This window comes from Daktulosphaira vitifoliae, unplaced genomic scaffold, assembly GCF_025091365.1.
Source record: "Daktulosphaira vitifoliae isolate Bord-2020 unplaced genomic scaffold, ASM2509136v1 Scaffold_1, whole genome shotgun sequence".
NCBI classification, from domain to species: domain Eukaryota; kingdom Metazoa; phylum Arthropoda; class Insecta; order Hemiptera; family Phylloxeridae; genus Daktulosphaira; species Daktulosphaira vitifoliae.
In genome coordinates, this window is record NW_026099572.1 from 57,543,298 (window position 1) to 57,568,195 (window position 24,898).

The window sequence follows — 24,898 nt, forward strand, 5'->3', positions numbered from 1 at the left end:
TGTATATAATAATAACGAACTTACTTATTCAAAAACATTCCCTGTGAATAGGGGCTAAGAATACTTCCACGACCCCTCTGCCAGTCATAAAAGGCGACTAATGAAGTAGCGTCAGGTCGACAGCCGGCGTAAATAGGTACTTGGAATGTTGGAACATTAACTGGTAGAAGTAGAGAATTCGTAGAAGTACTGAAGAGGAGAAAGTTAACATTTATTGTGTGCAGGAAACTAAGTGGAAAGGAGAGAAATCAAGGGAAATAGGCGAGGGTTATAAAATAATATACTCAGGGAAGTATAGTACAAAGAATGGTGTAGGGATAATAATGGATGAGGAAATGAAAAGTAAAGTAGTAGAAGTAGCTAGGAAAAGTGACAGGATTATAGTCGTGAAATTGATATTCGAGGAAAAAGTGCTGAATGGTGAAAAGTGCCTATGCACCACAAGTAGGATGTGATGAAATAGACAAGGAAGTGTTTTGGAATGAAGCCAGTATGCAGTAATTAAGGCGAAGTTAAAGAGGTATGATTTAAACAAACTGACGTACTTTATTTTAATAAAATAACTTTTACAAAAATAAATATGAAAAACTGAAGAAAGATAATTAAAAAAAAAATATGCGCTTTTATTCATCCACTTGGTTTTTGCGAAAAAATGGTGATTGGAATTGCAAATTATCCTCATGCGAAGCGTTGCCCGATAGGTAGTGCTGATCCCCTCTGATAAACTACTAGATCGTTGGTCAACCGTCCTGGACTACCTAATTCTATGTTCGCCGACACAAATGTTAGTACTTCACTTAAAAACTATTCCATTAGCATTATAAATTGTTCACAACAAATTATTCAAATAGGGTTAGAAATAAATATTAGGCGAACAATGACTGAATCTTAACCATAGTATTTAGTATTTATTTAAATATCGATAATATTTTAATCCATTAATATTAAATGTTAATTTAATATTAATGTTAAAATATTAATTAATAAAATATTAAATAATCAAATAAATATTAATATTAAAATTAATATTAATAATAAATGTTTTTTTACTAATATTCGTTAAATATTTTTTTTTTAGAATTATATTCAAAAAGTTATAAAACAATTACAAACTAAACATAAAGTAAAATTATTTTATTTTTATATAGAAAGTATTTTATAAGTTTAAAAAGTTCTTAATTATATCCATTGTAAAAACTATAGATGAATAAAAAAATTATTTCATTTGATAGAATAATAAATAAAAATATACATATAATTTCAATTACATGATATAACGCTCAGTTCATTTATATTAGGTATAAGTTGGATTTTAGTTTGAAAACTCAATCAATCAATAATTGATCATTCTGTATAAAATCAACTATTAGAATTTCATAATTTAATAGATTATTGAATAAAGATATTAGATTAACTTTTATTTTAACTCTTTTAAACCTATATTTTATTCTTAATTCAAATGAATCAAAATTAATGTTTTATTGATAGCTGTCCCAGAATGGTGACCGGAAAAACTTCAAGAGAAAATATTATCAAATATTAAAAAACGTACATATGTCCCACTGTGATTTATTAATAGGACTATATAAACAAATATTTAAATTATTAAATCATAGTGCGATACTCTGTATAAAAAAATATTAGATTTTCAAAAGGTAAAAAAACCCAGCACAGGGGATTGCGGCACAGTGGTGACGTGGTATAGATGGATCAAGTATAACAAGATTGTAATGATCCATACATTTTTCAAAAAGTTATAGCATAATAAAGTTAAAAATGTAAAAAATAAAATTGAGAATTTTCACACAATAATAGCATTTGGTAGCCATTTTCATCGTGAAGACAAAATAAAGTTCGAAATTTGTTTTTTACATAATAAAGTAGATTACATTAGCTTTAATTTAATATATATAAAAAAGTGTCAGACTTTCCGAAACACTTTCAAAATTTAAGCTGAAGAAGTAAATTTTTTGTGAAAAAGTTGTCATTTTGAATTCCCCCCTATATATAAAAAAATATTGGTGATGGAAAACATTTAGTTGCTGATTTGAAATTAGGACGAAAAATTGAATAATATAAGTATATTTTTTACTCAGATGAACATTTTTTGCAGGCCATTTATTCATAATTAAGAACAAATTATTATCTAAATGTTCTGTGTCAAGCCCTTCAATTTTTATACACGTTTGTCATAAGTGTAATAACTACTTTATAATTTTTTACAAATTCTCCGAAATAATCACAATACTAAATATCAATTTCATAATACGTTGAATTGCTTTGATAGATATTTATTCATAAATTATACTTATAAATCAACTACTAATTAGGAATAATGATTGAAATAGGAGTTAATTTTTCTTTTAGAATAATCATCCAATTTCTTAAAATTAAAGACTATCTACAGATTTGCATCGAAGCGTTTTTTATGATAGTGATTTTACTGTCAAATATCATCTATACTGGACCTAATTATATTACGTTCACACTGTGCTGGGTTTTATCTAACTTCAATAATTTAAAAATATACAGTTACTAAATGGTATATCGAGGGTCTAAAAGATTTATATAAATAAGACTCTATTAAAATAAGTATATATCATATCGAATCAGTCAATTATTGCCTAATTAAATATAAAGTTACTTGCGCAAAAAACAACCATAAGACGTATCGTTATAACCATTTTTAGTATAGTTATAGTCATAATTAATGAATTTTTTTTTATAATAAAAATAAATAAATAAATTTTATCTTAATATTTTTACAAGCTCAAATTTACTAACAGTATTATATTGGATAAATTTTATTTCTGATGTTTTTACTAATTTCTATGTGTACAAAGGGCCTTTAAAATAGCAAGTTTTTGTAATTGTCAACAAATTTTAGTAACATAAACTTTACTTAAATTTGATACATTACAAATATCTTAATCAACTATAAATAATTTTTTACAAATGTTAGTATTAGTATTTATATTATGCTTAATATTAGTAATCAAGCGTGTAGTATAGGAGTATAAACTTTCCAATTAAAATCGTATAAATATGTTTAAGATACATAATAGAGGCGAGAGTAAATAATAGTTCATGTTTAACCCTCATGACAAATTATCAATATTTTACAATCAAGAAATTACCAAACAAATATGTGGATTCTTATACAACAACTTGTATATGCAATCTGTGAGTTGATAACTCATAGGTTTTAATCGAAATTTTTTTTCAAAGAATGAATTTGAATTTTTGCCAGTCAACAATAATTGGCAAATTAAAAAATGCGAGGAATTGAAATTTAAATTTCAAGAATGTGTTAATCAAAAGCCTCACAAGTCCCGAAATGTTCCAATAAATCCAGTGGAGATACCAGGTGACGGAAATTGTTTCTTCAGCGCTCTTTCTTATTGGATAAGTGGTTCAATCGAATATGGTTCAAAATTGCGATTTTTGATAGTCGACGTAAATAAATTTTTAATTTTTAAATAAAAGTAAATTATTGTGTTTAATTATTTTATTTTTAAAAGTTTATGACACATTCCGATTCATTTAAACTAATGACAAAGGACGACGAACGAAATGCCCGAATTTTAAAAATGTACAATACATGTAAGAATTAACAATTTATTTTTTTGAGAGTTGTTCTTTATTGTAAATCACTGATCAATTGGAATTAGATAAATAAATCATCTATGGTTAAGTTTGAGTTACTCAATCTAGGATATCAATTACTCAGATTTAATGATTTTTTGACTTTATACACGTTTGAACAAAATAAAGTAATACGTGTTTTTATTGACACTGGGCACTAATTGGGTTGTATAGACTGTCGGTCATCGAAAGTGTACCCGAAATTATGTGAACAATAAAGGCACGGTACGGTATTATCTCCTGCGACTCATGACGTCGTAGAGGTAAACCTTATCACTAGACCAATTATAACTCATATACCCATGCACAAACCGTATATAGGTTATAACTTGGCTTGCGACTGACATATTTGAAAAATTTCACTTTCCAATAAATTTCAATTTCTATAAAACTATGGTTTAAAATTTAAATATATTTTACTTGATCAAAAATATTACTAAGGTATCAAAAATGTGTTATATACAATGTGTATCTTATGCATTACAATGTTTACTACTTGCATTTGAAAATTTGCACTATTTTTTTATAGTTATATTATAGTTTAATTTACAAATAATGTATTTTTGAGTAATAAATGTTTGTATTAGCACATTTTTATCCTAAAAATATTTTAATTACCGTTAAAATTAATAACATTATTTTAAAAATTTTACATTTTTCCAGTTATTGTAATTTATTTCTTAAATGTACTTAGCTGAGTTCGCAGAATCTCCTGAAATAGCTGCAGCAGCTGAATTTTTAAACACATCAATATATATTTACACTTTATATCCTGTGGATGGATGGCACTTCATTAGCAAAAATTTAGTGACAAACGAAGACGAAAATGAAGAATGCATATACTTGATTAATTATAATGAACATTATAATGTTGTTATAGAAGTGGTAAGAAAATTTATCATTAGTATAATTTGTAAGACTTATTGAATAACAATGTAAAATTACGTAGAGTTAAGTAAGAACTTATCAATGACTTTACCGCGGGGGGTTAAAATTATTTTATCAACCAAATAAAATGTGTTTTTTAAATGACATGACTACAACACAGATTTATATACACAAGGATCGGTTTATCATTAACCACTCAATTACTCTCAAAATAATTTTTCTTTTCTGTTAGTTTCATATAATTCTTGATATATCAGCGAATAATTACTTTTTAGAATCATTCCTTATAACGTATAGGGGTATTAAGTTTATTTTTTTTAATTGCTGCATACATATTNGTAATGTCTTCGACTAGATACGATTTGTGATCTTTTGACGTATCATTGAAAGAAATCGGTTCGGTGAGAGCTGAGAAAAAGTGGTAACAGACAAAAATAAATAAATAAAATCACATCATAGTAAAATTAATACCTTCTCAACTTCTCATCGAAGCTACAATTAAGTCTACACACCTTTAAATAATAAGAGATGATTACTTAAAAAGTAATTATTTGCTAAATAATCAAGAATAAAAAATATATCAACATTTTGTACTATATTTATTTACATTTTTATTGTAATATTATATAGTATTCGAATGTCTTATTATAAATCAGCTACAGATAAAAATAATAGCTGCGAACCAGATTTAAGCTAATTAATTATGTATGTTGCCACTTAAAAAAATTAAGTTGACACCCTTATACGTTTTAAGGGATGATCTTAAAAGTAATTAACAGCTAATAAATCAAGAAATTTAAGTAACTAAAAAAAACCAAAAATATTTTTTCAATATTGTATTTATTTTGAGAGTAATCGAGTGGTGTATTGTAAACCGATCACCTCATATAACTTACATAATTATAACGAGATTTGATAATTCAAAGTGATAAATTCGTCTAGAATAATTATGCAAAAGCGAGATGTACACGGTTTTAGATAGTTCATCATAAATACATGAATATGATTTTTTCGTTACTATGCCTTACAAAAAATCTCACAAGGAAATGCCGAATATAATTTTTTATTTATTTTACGTTAAAACATATAGTGTGTCCCGTCGTGATTTACTAATTTTAATATTAATTTAAATAGTCAGATTAGTAAAACAGTCTTTATTATAAGTCTATCATATAATTCAGTTAAACGTTAGAAGGGTTCAAAAAATCATTCACTACTATAAGTAGTTTTATATATGGTCAAATGATTACTTTTTTTTAATTCAATGCTTAAAATAATTTATTTTCGTTTTAATATGAATTGTTTTACATTATAAGTAGCCTTATTCTTAACTTTATTTAAGTTTATTGATAACATATTTTAATTACGTTTTAACAAAAATTTTCGTTTTAATCATTATAATTATGCTGTTATTCAAAATCATTTCTTGTCCTATTTAATAGTAATAGAGCTAATTATTATTTTATTTTTTTAGCAACAATGGATTTATGTTGAACAACTTTACACAAAAAATTAATATTCCTGAAATTAATTTTTTAAAGTAAACTTGTATCAATTTCGTTTCTTAAAAGCAATCCTACTTTTTAATTATTTCATCAGATTTATTCAATTGAAAAAAAATGTTAGTTTCAAAATTGTATTTATATTATTTGATTTTTAACAAGACACAATTGTTTAAATTCTATCAGACAAAAAGTGTACTTATTTTTAAGACATAAGTTGATAAACATTAAAGTTGATTACATTATGATAATGTATGGTTTATTCGTATTTCAGCTCAATAAAAAACCATTATTGTTAAAAAATAAAACAACGGTTAACTATTATTTTCAAAGATATCTCCTAAAACATAATTAAGGAATCTCTATATTGTTATTGAAGCCTCAATTACTAATGTCATTTGCTTGTAATATTTATTGTGCATTATAACACGGATTGTAATGTTTAAAATATGTGGATCTTCAAAGTGTAACTGTACATAAAAAAATGTATGTTTAAAAAGTTATATTACTTGTCGCTCAACACGTTATAAGTAATTTGAGTTTAACTCTAATTATTCAACTTTTTATCGAATATCATTATTAGCAACACCTTAATTGTGTAAATTTTAATGTAGAATACAACTATTTAAATATAAAATTCTAAGTTTAAATCTTAAGTCAATTTCTTTTGTTCCAATGCATTATATTGTTGCAAAAATAATAAATTGTTATCATTTAATTTATTGATATCAATCAGCAATGTTATTTATGAAAATCGATGTCTATTGTTAGCTTATATTATGAATTATCTGCGACCGAGAGAATTTTATCACTATATTATTGTTTATAGACTTTAAATAATAATATAAATTCTTGATTTATTTTTACTATTTTTTTACTAACGAGTAAATAGTTATAATGCAATTTTGGCTGACATATTGTTTTTTAAATTTCTTAAATTTGAATTTAAGGTAACAATTTTATCATTTTATATGGTTCTCAGTTCTTAATCTATATTAATTTAATCCATCCCATAATATTCCATATATTCTAGAATTACTTACTCAATATAATTTATTAAATAAAACTATACTTTATCAAATAATCAAGAGTTATTGAATCATTTTTAGTATTTTATTACATCTGTTGGTTTATTAAAATATATGTTTTTGTTAATATCCCATTATAATTTAAAGTTCAGACGAATATTGTTTGTGCAGTTGGAAAAATTGTTCGCGTAATTTAAAAAAAACTTAAGGCATCTGAAAATTATTAAAATTAAAAATAAAAACAAGCTACAAAAATAATTTTTGAAAATATTAGTATTTTGATTGAATTTTTTTCTATTATATTTTTATAACATAGGTATATAAAAATATAGTAACTCTATCATTTTTAATTATTATACTTCATTGGTCAGACAGATGGACGAAATAGACAATTTTAGCTTTTATGTGAAGCTAATAAATAATAATTTTACTATGATACATTTTTTTCGTTAATTTTTATCAGCTTTCGTCGGAATAATATCTATTAATGATACATCGAAAGATCACAAATCGTAATACTAAAATATAATACACATAAATATTAAAATAATGGAAAAAATACAGTTCTCTTTTTTTTCTCGCCTTATTTTTTTTTTTTTTTTTTTGTTACTTTACCCATTTAATGTATTATATACATACTATATATCCTTATTTAAAATAAAAACATTCAAAACTGAGATCTCGTGATGAAAAAAATAAAAAATATCTTAAACACTACAAAATATTGCCATCGTGAATGTGCTCCCTTAAATACTAGATATAGGAAATAAATATTTTTTAAATCAAATATATTTCTGTTAGTACATTAATGACCAATACAAATGATTATCAAAATTTACTTTACTTTACAGGATCCAGAAAATAAAAGTCGTAGTCCTGAAGATATAAAAGTGAATATATGATAAATAATATTTTAATATAATTATATAGTGAATAGATTAAAACAAATTGGCCAGTTTAAATCAGTCTCCAAAATATTCTTATTGATTTAATATGATTTTTTAAGTAGAATTTTTATCACAATCTAATTATTAACATATAACATAGACTAAAGACTACTCAACACATTCTAAAATTTGATTATTCAAAAAACATTTATTTAAAAAAAGTGTAAATTTCAAAACTATAATTAGAAAATACATCTACTGTTTGCTAATTATATCATAAATAGAGGGTCAGAATGTATTTAGGTTATCGGACGTATTTGAATTATTCCACAAAATTAAGTTAATCAGTTAGAAAGTGTACATTGTATTTTTAACACGCTTATATTAGTTTCATCTGTATGTATGTATGTTTGTAACTCTCCACACGCCTAGTGTTATTATTCTTGCGTATCCCGTCGCTTTGAAACTAGGCTGTCTTAACGCATTCACCCCACCCCGTCACACACGCCAACAACACTATTCTTGTATAATTTTATTTTTGGTTTTTGTACCCATACACGCGTGGCTATAATCAATATTATATATATATAAAAAAAATTTTATTGTTTATTATGAGATATAAACATTTAAAGGTTCAAATTATTTTGAGTTAATATACATGTATAAAACATAAGGGATTACAAATACAAGTAGCTAATTGGTTTTTTATGACGATATTCGCAAGTAAATAGCCTTTATTATCAAAAGTAGTAAGACATAGTTGTGAGTTTATAAATACGCTAACTGCCAATACAGAAATTATATTTATTGATAGTCATAATTGACAATAAACATTCCGAGGCTGTGACAGCGATATCATAAAAACTAAAAAATAAATATAGTTTAAGAAACTAAAAAACACGCTATTAAAGCATGAATTTTGGTTTATTATTGTTTTATGCTTATTTTAAAAATTATTTTTAACTTTTTAGTTCTAAGAGCTTTGAAAGCATGTTATTTAACTATTTTTTTATTATTAATAGCTACATCACTTCTTCATCATAATAATAACATATATTTAAATTAACATTTATATTTTTGTACAATGCTTTATTAAAAATTGATAATTAATGACCCTAAAATAAATTAAAAAAATAATTATCAGAGAAATTTATAATTCAACTTTAAAATTTTTTTAACTTTTTAACTATAAAATTAATTTATAATTAGTTATTTATATCATTTAGCATGTTTTAGGGTAAGAAGCATTATATTAATATCAAAAATACGGTTCAAAATTAAAAAAAAAAAAAGTAAAAACGTTGGTTTCACGATTGTGTATTAAGGGCTTGAATGTGTTAAATATCTTTCATTACAACAAAGATAATACTTTTTATACTAGAAAGTTGTATTCAATAAATTTTTATATCAAACAAATATTGAGTAAATAAATATAAACTTAATTGTACAGGAGATAAATTTAATACTTATCATTATAACCTTATTTATTATAATTAATATAATAATACTAATACTCATTAAATATTTGTTCAGGAATTCATTAAAAATATAAGAACAAAAAAAAAATCCAAAAAGGTAAATCTATAATTTTTTTTTTTTATAGAATGTTTTTTGTATTAGAAATAGTTTTAAAAATAAATTTATTGTATGAACTTTAATTAAATAAAAAAATTATTTAGCCCTGCAATACATATTTCCATAATTTTTAGATGAACAGCCTATTATAACATTTTTATTAATTTCTTTTAGTTCAATGTTTTTCTCAATTTATCAATCATAAAAAAATTTTTATGTTTATTTCTTATACTTTATAATTTTAATTTTTCACGTGGAAAAATATATAGGATTTTCAGTAAATAAGGATACGATTTTCTATTGTTTTCATTGTTTATAACAATTCACATATATCCTTATTAACTCTACAACCTGCATAATTAACAAGCTTGTTTAATAGATAATGATCTAAGAAATTGACTATTCGATAGCAATTTTTAGAACAGTATTTTGGAAATTCTTAACAAATTAAAATGATGATTAGCGGTGAGACATAAATTTTATTATTTTTATTTCTAATTATTTCTCAACCATATTCTTTTTCACACNTCTATATACATTTTATGAAAATCGGTGGGTACCACACCGTGACCTCCCCTTGTTAGATATAAATACGTCAATAACTTTCGAAACACTGGTTTAAAAGTTGCTATCGGCCAGTCATTTTCTTAACTAGATAATTATCTATAGTAAAATCTAGTTAATTAGGTGTGTTTCTATTTGAAAAATTTAAGTTGACACCCTTAGAAAGTATAAAAATGAACATCAAAAATATTCTTATTTTTCGATTAATATAGTGGTTAATGATAAGTTAATCATTCTGTATATAAAATTAATGACATCGATTTATATTTTAAATGTAAAACACGTATCAGGTGTGTCAAAACATTTTCCACTTAATTTTTTTTACAAATTCCAATTGTAACTATATTATGTTCTATACCTTTATGTAGAGTTATTTTAAACTTCATTATGTTGAAAATACCTCTATATATTTGTGAGCATTGTAAATAATGATTGTAACGGTTGTAATCATACATTCAATCAGGAAGAGAGAGAGTGTAAAAGTATGGGAAGAGTGTATAGTATACACTGTATACAGAAACAGAAAGAACACAGGATAAGAATAAAGGATCAGGTGGTGAAATTACAGATTAGAGAATATAGGATAAGGAACGAACATATAAGAGGGAGTATAGGTGTAGTGTCAATCGTAGATAAAATGAGAGAAAATACTTAGATGGCTTGGTTTAGTCATGTAATGAGAAGAGAGGAATCAGAAGCTGTAAGAACAGTTATGGAAATTTATGTTGAAGGAAGAAGAGATAGAGGAAGATCAAAAAAGAGATGGAGGTATGTAATTGAAAGCAATATGAGGATGGCTGATGTGAGCGTAGATGATGGAGGAGATCGTGTCAAGCGGAAATTTGGGATAAGGGTGGCTGACCCCAATTAGTTGGGAAAAAAACAAGAAAAACTGTATTTTTTAATAATTGCATTATTCAGTTTATTAATAATTATTATTATTACTAGTTTACAAATAAAAAAAAATTTTCTGACCCATGACTTATGATAGTAATTTATTATGTAAAATTGTCCACAGAGTCCAAAAATGAAGTCCAAAATACAAAAAGTAGAACAGTTTTTGAGTTATTGCGAAATTAGCGTTTTTCGTGTGCTGCGAAAAAGTATTTTCATTATATTCTAAATATCGTTAATTGCATTCAACCGATTTTAAATAAAAATATCCCAATAAACCTATATGAAATAACCTTAAGTTATTTAAAAAATCGAAATTTTGTTTTGAAAAGTAATATTGTGAGTAATTTTTCAATATTTTTTTCTATATATTACAAAATTAAAGCATCGAAATAAAAAACTCTGATATTAAGAAATTTGTTTTATTTTTCAATAGCGCATAACTTCTTCATTTTTTTATCAATATAACAAAATAATATATTATTTTCTTTGTTATGTATCAGTGTATAATGTCTATTGAATATAATATATTATATTATACCATATTATGGTTGATCAATTTATTTTTTATTGGTGTATTTTACGTAAAACTCTGAATTTTTCCTGGCATTTTGAAAAAAATGATAAAAATTCAGAGGTAAACTCGTAGATAGCAAACGAGAAAAAAATCAGGTAAAATATTGTTTAAGATAAAAGTTATAGGTAATTTTATGTTGTTTAATTTTATGTAAAAAAAAATGAAAATCAGTTTAATGCAATTAACGATATTTAGAATATAATGAAAACACTTTTTCGCAGCACACGAAAAACGCTAATTTCGCAATAACTCAAAAACTGTTCTACTTTTTGTATTTTGGACTTCATTTTCGACTCAGTGGATGATTTTACATAAAAAATTACTATCATAAGTCATAGGTCAATTTTGTTTTAAACTAGTGTAATTAAATATTATTATCATTGTTATTTTTTATATCGGGTTTTTGATTCTAATTAGGAAAAGAGCTTAAATTGACTTGTTTACATATAAAAGACATGTAATCGGGACAATTTTTTTTACTTTATTGTAGGAAATTTAGACTTGCCCTGAAATAATGCCTCACGGTAGTTCCAGGGCAGCCCACAATAATGCCGGTCGGGGGAAAAAAAAGGCAATTTAGACTTTTATTTAACATATGTTTAAAACTCAGAGAATTTCTGGAACATTATCCAAAAATTAACACCTTTAATCAATGTTAAGTACTGTATACAGTCCTCTCTACTTGCTACTTACATTCTTATATATCTTTTATCCTCACCTCAAATTATACACAATAATATTGTTCCTACATATTTTCTATCAAACTCGATTTGTAACTCAACAAGCGATAGATTATACATTGATTTTATAATAATATTGTTATCATAATATTGAACTTTTTGGTCAATCTAAAACAAACAAAGTCATTTATAATTATTCTGTTTCACTTTATTTTCTGGTTCCTACCTCTTTGTTTCCATTTGTTGTCTCAACAATTTTACCCGTAATTGTAAATAACGGGTATAACATTGAATCATCATTCGTGCTGCTGTAATTGATTTTTTATAATCAGTTTTTGTCTCTCGTAGTTTTTCTAGAAAAATACATAAAAACAGTTTGTGTCACTCTTTGTGTCGTTAGATGACAAGGAAAACATGTTTAACTGTTATACCAATAGTTGGATATGCATAGGTATTACGGCGTCTTTATTTACAATGGACGATTCTATTTATTTATAAATTAAATTGACACAAACATAAGAGAAAGTTGGTGATGATTGTTTAAAGAGCGATACCTTGCTTGATAATAAAAACCTCCCATTTCTCATTGGAAACATTGTTTGGAAACAAATTGTTTTGAGCGCTATGTTTTTGGTGTAGTTGGTGCTATTTCAACACGAGTCATGTAATCTATAAGTTCTCAATAACTGCAAATTGTACTATCACCAATTTTTCATTTATTTTCTTGAATATCGTTGCATGAGAATTTAACTTCCCTATTAATAAAGATTAACATAAACCACAACTGTCCTTCCTTAAATATAAGATATAGAAAATTACTTTTCTTAAAATCATATAATTAATTTTATAATTCATTAATAGATAATAAAAATAATCATCGAAATTTATTTTGCTTTTCAGCGACCACCTAGAGAAGCTCGTAATCACAATGAATTAGAAGTGAATATATGATAAATAATAATTATTTTAATAAAATTGAATAGAATATTTATTAAAACAAATTAGTAAATATATCAATCACTTGCAAATAATTTAAAAAATAGTAGGTCAGAATTTTTTTAGGTTATTATACGTAATAGTATAATATTTGTAATGTCAAATATGTATTACATATTTGAATCACTTTATAATATTTATTCAATCAGATATGTAGTGTACAATAGAGAAGCACTTAACTATGAACAAAGAATTTTTTTGGATACATTTTAACCGTCTTATCGTATTCCCCAAATTTTTTGAAATATAAGAAAAAATAAGTCCTATAAAATTAGGTCAAATTCATCAACCACAAGAGAATTGGAAAATGGACCTCCAGGGTAGATTTTTAGTGATTTTGTTTATCTAAAAAGTATGACTTTTATTATTTTAAATTTAGTTCTAAATTTATTAGTTTTTCTTAAAAAGTAAAAAATATCAATTTTTTTATTTATTCGAAAACGATGTAGTATTACATAAATACTATTTATCTATCAATTTATCATGTTTCATACAAAAGTTCTAAAAAACAAATTATATATTCTATAAAAATGTTTGTACCTTTATATTATTTTATAGAATATTGACTTGAATTAAGAGTAAAGTTACTTTATTATATGATGAAAGAAGAAATTTGTATTACGATATTTTATATTTTATGAGTATTATAATTATATATAATTTATCGAAATCGGATTATTACTTATTGAGATGATCGTAAAAGTAATCATACACAATGATCATTATTATGTGTTTTTTGCAATTATTACAATATTCGCGTTAATCATTAACAACTTGTAAGAATTTCTTTTGGTTTTCATATTTGATTATTATGCTATCATGCTCTTGTATTAATTTAACTCCCCTTTGGGCAACAACATTCACAATAAATAACTGTGGTAATATATTTTTACCTTTAATATATTCAATATTTCACTCCATTTGTCAATATGATGTTCTAAAAATCACACGAAATGTTGAATCTGGTATTAAGTTTAGCAATTCTATGTTTACTTAATCATTAAATAATTTTTTGTAAAAGTGCTTATATCTTTTTGGGTGTACTGTAATTTTTTCGTAAAGTTATTAAGTTATTACTATTAGTTAATAATTTTATTAAGTAAAAATTGTGGTTACACGACATTGTATTAAGTTCTGGAAGTGATAAATAAATAAAATCCTTTATGAAATCAAGGACAATATTTTTTAATTGGAAAATTTATTTATTTGATGGGAATTACTGATTCAATTAATTGTTGAGTAAACAAATATAAACTTACTTATATAACAAATTTTAGAATCATGTTGCTTAAACTTGATATTGAACCAATATTTGATTTTTATACACGTTGATCATATCTTTGTGTAGCTCAGGTAATGCGTCTGAAGTCTAAAACAAATACTAGTACGTATTAAGAGTCCACGCTGATGAAGTAAAACTTCTTTCAGAGTCATTTCATTGTTAGAATATTAGGATTGTATTGGCACGGCACCGCCTTACGCTCTAGGCTGACGCACAACCGTGTCTCTCTCGATATCAGCCGTCCAGCTATTTAAATGACAATCAGTTGTCATCGGGTGTCTCCCCGCCCTTGACACCGTGACAAGGCCACCACCGAATATGGATTACGGAGAATGCGTTCTGTTCCGTTTCCGACATACACCTGAAATGATTGCTCCGTTCTGTTTCTGTGGTTTTTCTGTTTCTTTTAGTTTCGATGCGAAGCTCAGAAGGTATTAATTTTACTTTGATGTGTTTTTTATTTATTTATTTATTTTTGTCTGTTACCACTTTTTCTCAGCTCTCACTGAACCGAATTTTTCAACGATACGTCAAATATCATAAAGCGTATCTAGTCAATGACATTATCCTCAAAAATTGAAAAAAATTCCCTCGTTCCCCGGAAATGTCAATCTCCAAAAAATTTACAAATTTAAACATCACTAATTTTCGAAATTTTTTCAATTTTTTTTACTTAAAACTACCATAACTTTTTCAAATTTGAACAAATGAATATAATTTTTTTTTAAATAGATGCTTAAAGTCCTTACTTATCATTTGATATATTTTTTTATAAATTTGACCCTTTACCTGCCCACAGGGGGAATTCAACCCTTTTTCAACTTCACTTTTTAAAGTGTTCCGGAAATACTGACACTTTTATATATACCTTAAATTAAAACTTATGTAATATATTTTATAATGAAAAAAAAAATTGACCTCTGGACTTGTCTTCATGGTGAAAATGGCTACCAATAACTATTTTTGTGTGAAAATTCTCGATCTTATATTTTACATTTTTAACTTTAAAATGCTATAATTGTTTGAAAAATAAATGGATCAATACAATTTTTTTATGAGAAATAATATTTATATCCCTTTTNGATCAATATAATTTTTTTATGGGAAATACTATTTTCTAATAATCTCTTTTTTATTCGACATACTTTGTCTTAATCAGGATATTAATAAGGAACTAGCAGTTTATGTAGCTTTTGGAATAATCCACCAATTTTTTAAAATTAAACACTATCTAAAGATTTGCATCGAAGCGTTTTTTTTTTATAGTGATTTTAATCACTGTCAGTTGTCATTATACTTGATCCAACTATGCCACGTCTTCACTGTGCCACGACCCCCCTGTGCTGGGTTTTTTATTTTTGGACCCTCTGTAAAGAAGTTTCACTTTAATAAAACATTCCGCAATCAACAATAAAAAAAACCAGCATAGGGGGGTCGCTGCACAGTGGTGATGTGGCATCAAGTATAATGATAAGTGACAGTGATTAAAATCACTATAAAAAAAAACGCTTCGATGCAAATCTTTAAACAGTGTTTAATTTTAAAAAAATTGTGGATTATTCCAAAAGCTACATGATCTGCTATTTTCTTATTAATATCCTGAATGAAAAAAGGATTATTAAAAAATATTATTTTTCATAAAAATGTTGTGTTGATCCATACACTTTTCAATAAGTTATAGCATTATAAAGTTAAAAATGTAAAAAATAAAACCGAGAATTTTCACACAAAAATAGGTAGCCATTTTCATCATGAAGACAAGTCCAGAGGTCAATTTTTTTTTTTTCTAATAGAGTACATTACATTAGCTTTAATTTAAGTTATATATAAAAGTGTCAGACTTTCCGGAACACTTTCAAAAGTTAAATGTATAAGTAATTTTTTTGTGAAAAAGTTACCATTTTGAAACCTATTCTATGGGCTCGTAAAGGGTCAAATGTTTACAAAAATATATGAAATGATAGGTGAATATAAGGTATCTATAAAACAAAATTATATTGATATGTTCATTTTTAAAAAAGTTATGGCAATTTTAAGTAAAAAAAATTAAAAAAATTTCGAAAATTAGCGATTTTTAAATTTGTAATTTTTTTGGAGATTTCCCCCATTTACGGGGAACGAGGGAAATTTTTTTTCAATTTTTGAGGGTAATGTCTTCGACTAGATACAATTTGTGATCTTTTGACGTATCGTTGAAAGAAATCCGTTCGGTGAGAGATGAGAAAAAGTAGTAACAGAAACAAAAAAAAAATAACACAACATAGTAAAACCAATACCTTCTCAGCTTCGCATCGAAGCTAAAAATTATTGAAGTACATAGAATTAAAATTTTCTATAATTTAAAATATATGATGTAATTCTTTTATGATAATTATTGTGTGACTACTAAAAACGTATGACTTGTAATAAAAAATACAAAGGTAATTTAAATATAATTTTTTAATATTTTAGACTTAGAAATATTTTATTTGAGTACGGTTTATTCATAATTATATACTTGATATTATTCTCCTTGCAATTTTTTTTTTTTTGTAAATATAGATTGCAAATAAATATTGTAATAATATTATATTAATAAAATATTTTTTTAGGAATACATTAAAAAATTTGAGACTAAAATAGATGATGAAATAAAACAAGTAATTATATTATATATATATATAGAATAGTTTTATACATAATAAAGAGCTATTTTTAAAATTCATTGTAAGAACTTAAGATAAATGAACAATTTATTTCGCATAAAAAACAGACATAACATTCTTATTTAAATATAATGTTTTCTATGAATTAAATCATTTCAATTATTATATAGTTTAGTCAACTTAGTAATATGATTTACAAAAACAACATTACCAATGCTAGAAATAATTTTTATATCGGTATAGCTTCAATTAATAACATAAAATCATGAGAGGAGATGGTGCGCGAGATTTGATATTTTTATTATTGAACATTATTCATTTTCGCTTCTTTTTCCGCTTAGTTACAAAAATGTCAATAACTTTTGAAATATTGGTCCAAACGTTACTATGAATCAGTCATATTCTTAATCTGATGAGTTTAAGCTTCGATGTAAAGGTGAATAGGTATTAATATTACTATGATGTGTTTTTTTTATGTGTCTATTACCACTCAATATCAGCTTTCACTGAACCTATTTTGATGATCAATACGTTAAATTGTATCTAATCGAAGACATTAACTTCAAAAATTGAAAAAATTCCCTCATTCCTCGTAAATGGGGACAATTTCCCAAAAAATTACAATTTTAGAAATCGATAATTTTGGAAATTTTTTTCCATAGTAATATAAAAAAATAAAAACTCAGCACAGGGGGGTCGTGGCACTGTGATGACGTGGCATAGTTAGGTCAAGTATAATGATAACTGACAGTGATTAAAATCACTATCAAAAATAACGCTTCGATGCAAATCTTTAGATTGTGTTTAATTTTAAAAAATTGGTGGATTATTCCAAAAGCTACATGATCTGCTATTTCCTTATTAATATCATGATTAAGATAAAGTATATCGAATGAAAAAGAGATATAAATATAACCTGTGGGCAGGTAAAAGGTCAGATTAAAAAAGAAATATATCAAATAATAGGTAAAGACATCATGCATCTAAAAAAAGAAGTTATGTTGATTTGTTCATTTTTGAAAAAGTTATGGCAGTTTTAAGAAAAAAAAATTTCAAAAATTATCGATTTTTAAATTTGTAATTTTTTTTGGAGGTTTTCCCCCATTTACCGGGAACGAGGAAAATTTTTTCAATTGTTGAGGGTAATGTCTTCGACTAGATACGACTTTTGTTCGTTATCGTTGAAAGAAATCGATTGGGTGAGAGCTGAGAAAAAGTGGTAATAGGCAAAAAAAAAAAAAAATGCATAGTAAAACTAATACCTTCTCAGCTTCGCATCGAAGCTAAAATATGACGTACAATGGTTAAACAATTTATCATTTAATCAATAAAAAAATTAAAGCTCTTGTTACAAAAAAAAAAAAACGCAAAAAGCAATTGACTCACCGACTTACAATAAAATGTACACGGATGATACGGTGGCAATCGATTTGCCGTGCTGGGTTGGCAAGGGGATGAGTAAAGCAAAGACACTAGAAATCAGCTGTCACGCGATATCATATAATTAACGGTATTTGTGATAACTGGTCTACTTTGTCTTTGCTAAATACACGTTATCTACCAAACATTTTTGTAATTTTATAACATTTTTTAAAACTAATTTATTGTTATAAATGTTGATTTTAAGGGTTTTTATCTTATTTACAATATATTTTTTTTTCGTATTATTATGCTTTAATCAGACATTTTTAATAATTTTCTTATAAAATGTTTGGTAATAAAAGCCTAGAATGTGCTGAATATACATTTGAATATCACAAAATTATATTTAAATACATTAATTAGACCAATACCTTTTCAGCTACACATGGTAGCTATCACTTATATTTATTCGTAAATATTTTGATTGCATTGGGTGAATTTTTAAAAATAATTATACATTAAATAGTCAACTATTCAATATAGTTCATTAATTTTGTCGACATTTTGTTATGTAAAATTTTAGAAGGCTATTTCTGTCGGAGTTTGTAAAANTAGGGATCTCATGTTTGGGCAACACGTTACCAAGGTAGCTGAGAGAGCAATGAAGATGAGCACATCACTACTCAGGATAATGCCCAACTTAGGAGGACCGAAAGAAAGTAGGAGAAAGCTGTTTGTGGAGGTCCTTCATTCAGTGCTCCTATATGGCGCGCCAATTTGGGCGGACACATTAAGATACAAGAAGGCGAGCGTTGACACACTCAGGAAAGTGCAAAGGAGGATCCTGTTGGCTAAAGTGTGTGCTTACCGAACGGTTAGTGGCACTGCCACCAACATCCTAGCGGCAGTTCCACCTATAGATCTATTGGCAGAGGAGAGGAGAGATTTGCATGAATGGAGAGCCTCGGCGGTAGACATCAATACAGATTACAGGAGGGTGTTGAGACAGCGAACGATAGGAAAGTGGATGAGGCAAGTACAAGACTCCACAAAAGGGGAGTGGACTAAAAAATTACTTCACAACAATCTGGAGGAGTGGGTTACAAGGAGACACGGGGAGGTGGACTTCCACCTCACGCAATTGCTGTCCAACCATGGGTGTTTCTCCAGCTACTTATTCAAAATAAGAAGGCTGGAGACTAGCGNGTGCTGGGTTGGCAAGGGGATGAGTAAAGCAAAGACACTAGAAATCAGCTGTCACGCGATATCATATAATTAACGGTATTTGTGATAACTGGTCTACTTTGTCTTTGCTAAATACACGTTATCTACCAAACATTTTTGTAATTTTATAACATTTTTTAAAACTAATTTATTGTTATAAATGTTGATTTTAAGGGTTTTTATCTTATTTACAATATATTTTTTTTTCGTATTATTATGCTTTAATCAGACATTTTTAATAATTTTCTTATAAAATGTTTGGTAATAAAAGCCTAGAATGTGCTGAATATACATTTGAATATCACAAAATTATATTTAAATACATTAATTAGACCAATACCTTTTCAGCTACACATGGTAGCTATCACTTATATTTATTCGTAAATATTTTGATTGCATTGGGTGAATTTTTAAAAATAATTATACATTAAATAGTCAACTATTCAATATAGTTCATTAATTTTGTCGACATTTTGTTATGTAAAATTTTAGAAGGCTATTTCTGTCGGAGTTTGTAAAAAATACTTTTTCAAAATAATGGAGTTAATATTTGTTATTTTTGAAGTCACTTTTGACAGATTTTGCACACAGACATAAGAACTATCATCATAATAATTCGAAAAAATTTTCTCAAACTTTGTAAACCAACTAAATGTTTCATAGTAAAACTAATACTTTCTCAGCTTCGCAGCGATGCTAAAAATTGAAAAAATATCGAAAATTAGCAATTGTTAAAATTGTGACTGTGAAACCGTTGTTTAAATTGCAATTATGTTCAATTGTCATTTATTATTATAGAATCACCACAAAATTTTAATTAAATTAAAATATTTGTTTTCATTTGGAAAAAACAAAGTTGACGTCCTTAAAAAGTATAAAAGATGATTTTTAAAAGTATTACATAGGTTTATAATTCATATACATAGATTATTTGTGAAAAGTATACAATTAAAAGTAACCGAAGAAAGTTTAAATATTCTTTTTAATTAGCGAAAATTGGGTAATAATAAAAAAATTGCCTTGTATATACACTTTTATTCTCTTTATAATTGTTTTCCATTTCCAATATTTTTGAGAAAGGAATAAAAAAAAAATAATTGTTTATTTCCAATAAAATATCTGTAAATTTTTATTTTTCATAAGAAAATATAAAATATTTTAAAGCTCTTAAAAATTACTATCTAACAAAGTTTTATTTTGTTTCCAACACAATTCTCGTTTTGGAACAATTTGAAATATGTAAAAACATGTATTTATTTGGTTTAACGTTTTACGAGATCAAAGGAATTGCAAATTTTTGAGCAGCAGTGTACATATAGGGTATGCTTTTAAAGCATTAATCAAAAAATGTATTTTAAAATTCCTGACATTTACATTCGATTATATTGAAACAGTTTATAAAGTATTTTACTTCATAATATAATTTTTTTTGAGTAAACTATTATTTAAAAATCATAAATATTGATGTCTGAAAAATATCCTTAATGGATTAATAAGGAAAATTATTATTGTCTTCAAATGAAAATTAAATTAATATATTGTTTAACTGTTTGAAAAGGATCAGTTAGATTTAATAGTACCATGAAAACGTAATTTCAATAATACATCGAACACAAAAAAATTACGTTTCCCATTTTATATTATCCCAGAATTTCGAATGGGCTAACTAACATTTTTTTTAATAGAAACTCTAGTTTATTATATATTGTTGCATCTAATGTTATCTTTACAAAAATAAATAAAAAACGTAATTATATATTTTTGTATGTCACATATCATACCCGTAGCGTTCTCTCCCTTGTCCTCCTTTAATCCGCACTGAAATAATTGTTCGTGTTACAACTTACTCCGTATCCATGGTAAAATGTAACATAAAAAAAAACAACATAGAATAAATGTTTTTTTTAGCTTCGATGCGAAGCAGAAAAGGTATTAATTTTACTATGATGTGTTTTTTTTTTTTTTATGTCTGTTGTCACTTTATCTCAGCTCTCACTGGACCGATTTCTTTCAAAAATACGTCAAAAGATCACAAATCGTATCTAGTTGAAGACATTACCCTTAAAAATTGAAAAAAATTCCCTCGTTCCCCGCAAATGGGGGAAATATCCAAAAAAATTACAAATTTAAAAATCGCTAATTTTCGTAATTTTTTCACTTTTTTTTCTTAAAACTTCCATAACTTTTTGACAAATCAACAAATCAACATAATTTTNCAAATTTAAAAATCGCTAATTTTCGAAATTTTTTCACTTTTTTTTCTTAAAACTTCCATAACTTATTGAAAAATCAACAAATCTACATAATTTATTTTTATACTAAGACCTTAGATATTTCCCTTTCATTTGATATCATTTTTTTGAAAATCTATCACTTAACCTGCTCATTGGGGGGGATTTAAAATAGCAACTTTTTTACAAAAATAACTTTTTCAACTTAATTTTTGAAAATGTTCCGGAAATACTGCGTCCTTCAAACATAAATCAAATTAAAGCTTTTTTTATGTAATAAAAAATGAAAAAAAAAATTTGTCCTGACACTTTTTCTTCTACATTTAAACGGCTGCCGTAGTAAAAAAAACACTATTTTTGTGTTAAAATTTTCGATTTTAAATTTTCAACTTAAAAATGCTATAACTTTTTGAAAAATGTATATATCAGCACAAATTTTTTTTTTCTAAATACATTATAAGTACATCTTTCATTTGACATACTTTTTATTAAAATTGGACAATTTCCCCTTATATAGGGGGCGTTCAAAACTTAAAATATTGTAAAAAACATAGATCTTCTTCAACTGAACTTTTGAAAATGTTCCGGAAATACTGCGTCCTTTAAACATATATCAAATCAAAGGTTATGTGATATACTATCAAATGAAAAAAATTGTCCAGACATCTTATCTTCTATGTGCAAAGTGCTGTCGAAATTTAAAAAAAAATGTAATACTTGGGATAAATATCACCTTCTATAAGGATGTATTTTGTACTTAAAACTGCCATAACTTTTTCAAAAATGAACAAATAAAAATAATATTTTTTTGTATTGAAACCTTAGATATTTCCCTTTCATTTGATATAATTTTTTTTGAAAATCTAACACTTATTCTGCTCACTGGGAGGATTTAAAATAGTAACTTTTTTACAAAAAATAACTTTTTCAACTTAATTTTTGAAAATGTTCCGGAAATACTGCGTCCTTTAAACATATATCAAATTAAAGCTTATTTTATGTACTACAAAATGAAAAAAAAAAATTTGTCCCGACACTTTTTTTTCTACATTTAAACGGCTGCCGTAGTTAAAAAAACACTATTTTTGTGTTAAAATTTTCGATTTTCGATTTTAAATTTTCAACTTAAAAATGCTATAACTTTTTGAAAAATGTATATATCAGCACAAATTTTTTTTTTCTAAATACATTATAAGTACATCTTTCATTTGACATACTTTTTATTAAAATTGGACAATTTCCCCTTATATAGGGGGCGTTCAAAACTTAAAATATTGTAAAAAACATAGATCTTTTTCAACTGAACTTTTGAAAATGTTCCGGAAATACTGCGTCCTTTAAACATATATCAAATCAAAGGTTATGTTATATACTATCAAATGAAAAAAAAAAATTTGTCCCGACATCTTATCTTCTATGTGCAAATGGCTGTCGAAAATTTAAAAAAAAATGTAATGTTTGCGATAAAAATTACATTTTATCGGGATGTTTTTTGTACTTAAAACTGCCATAACTTTTTCAAAAATGAACAAATAAAAATAATATTTTTTTGTATAGAAACCTTAGATATTTCCCTTTCATTTGATATAATTTTTTTTGAAAATCTAACGCTTATTCTGCTCACTGGGGGGATTTAAAATAGTAACTTTTTTATAAAAACGGACTTTTTCAACTTAATTTTTGAAAATGTTCCGGAAATACTGCGACCTTTAAACATATATAAAATTAAAGCATATTTTATGTAATATAAAATGAAAAAAAAAAAATTTGTCCCGACGACCTATCTTCTATGCGCAAATGGCTACCATATTCAAAAATATGCTATTTTAACAAATTTTTTTTTTTAATTAAACACTATCTACAGATTTGCATCGAAGCGTTTTTTATGATAGTGATTTTAATCACTGTCAGATATCATCTATACTGGACCAACTATGCCACGACCCCACTGTGCCGCCACCTCACTGTGCTGGGTTTTTTTTAATTATGCGATTATTTTTACGAGTTTAAAATATATATTATGAAAGAAAACCACATTATCTATCTATTGTTATAAAAAAAATTTCATAAATATTTAATGAGGTATTGCTACAAATGTAAAGAGTGTTGCAAATGAACACGGTTTCCCTTATACAACCATAATATTTACGGAATCACAAACTTTTGTAGCTTACAAAAGTTAATAAATTAAATTACATAAATATTTTTGTTATCAAAGCCCACTCTATTCATGCATCAAATTAGTTGTCAAGTAATGGTTCAGTTGTAACACTTTTATGCTGGTATCAATATCTTTACTTTAAACTGAATCATTACTAATCGCCATAATAACGTCATGATCGTTAGCGAATTTCTTATGTTACGTTGCACAAAAACCGTTAAGGATGACCTAAATATATATGAATATGTTGCTTATCACAAAATAACAATAAACATATCTTAAGAAGATATTTCTTATAAATAACAATTTCAGCTACACATCGAAGAAAAAATTTAACTCAATTAATAATATGTTGATATTTTAATGAAATTACTACAAGGTTGTTAGTTTTATTTATTTTTTTTGTTTCGAGTATTTTAATTAAAACTAATTAATTTTTATTAGAAGAAAAAAGAAAAAGAAGAAGAAACTTATTCTTTAATTATGGTATGTAAAAGTTAATATGTTTTTTTAAAAATTTCCTATCAAAAATATTTACAGGCATATGATATAAAAATTATAATAAGTTTTTTTTATTCCAGGATTTACTTGATCGTATTGATGATAATTGTAATTCTAAATGATTAAATTACATTAAAAAAATAATAATGATAGATTTTATTTTATATAAATAAACCATATTAGTTATATTAATTAAAATGATAAAATACTTGTTAACAGTTAAGTTAGAAGTAAAAAAAAGTGTATCTCATAAAAA

The 24,898-nt window shown here is 25.6% G+C and overlaps 1 protein-coding gene and 1 long non-coding RNA gene across 8 annotated transcripts in view; one reads left to right on the forward strand and one right to left on the reverse strand.

Annotated features, from left to right (window-relative positions):
• The window catches only part of LOC126895309 (uncharacterized), a 21,377-nt gene extending 2,673 nt beyond the window's left edge, over window positions 1-18,704 (reverse strand). For 2 of the 4 annotated variants that reach the window (XR_007701627.1, XR_007701625.1), the window contains exons 1-4: window positions 17,375-18,704; window positions 14,496-14,879; window positions 12,467-12,593; window positions 12,279-12,408 (exon numbers count right to left, since the gene is read on the reverse strand). This is a non-coding gene — a long non-coding RNA (uncharacterized LOC126895309). Of the gene's footprint in view, window positions 1-12,278; window positions 12,409-12,466; window positions 12,594-12,794; window positions 12,996-14,495; window positions 14,880-17,374 lie in introns of all 4 variants that reach the window. The other 2 variants (XR_007701628.1, XR_007701626.1) reach the window with 2 other exon arrangements.
• Window positions 1-24,898, forward strand: part of LOC126895281 (uncharacterized) — a 47,935-nt gene extending 23,037 nt beyond the window's left edge. For 2 of the 4 annotated variants that reach the window (XM_050666979.1, XM_050666982.1), the window contains 9 exons: window positions 1,079-1,123; window positions 3,229-3,456; window positions 3,522-3,603; window positions 4,340-4,530; window positions 7,915-7,953; window positions 9,484-9,525; window positions 13,141-13,179; window positions 17,110-17,157; window positions 20,242-20,361. In XM_050666979.1, coding sequence (XP_050522936.1) covers window positions 1,079-1,123; window positions 3,229-3,456; window positions 3,522-3,603; window positions 4,340-4,530; window positions 7,915-7,953; window positions 9,484-9,525; window positions 13,141-13,179; window positions 17,110-17,157; window positions 20,242-20,346 — 819 coding nt within the window. In that variant the 3' untranslated portion in view covers window positions 20,347-20,361. The other 2 variants (XM_050666980.1, XM_050666981.1) reach the window with 2 other exon arrangements.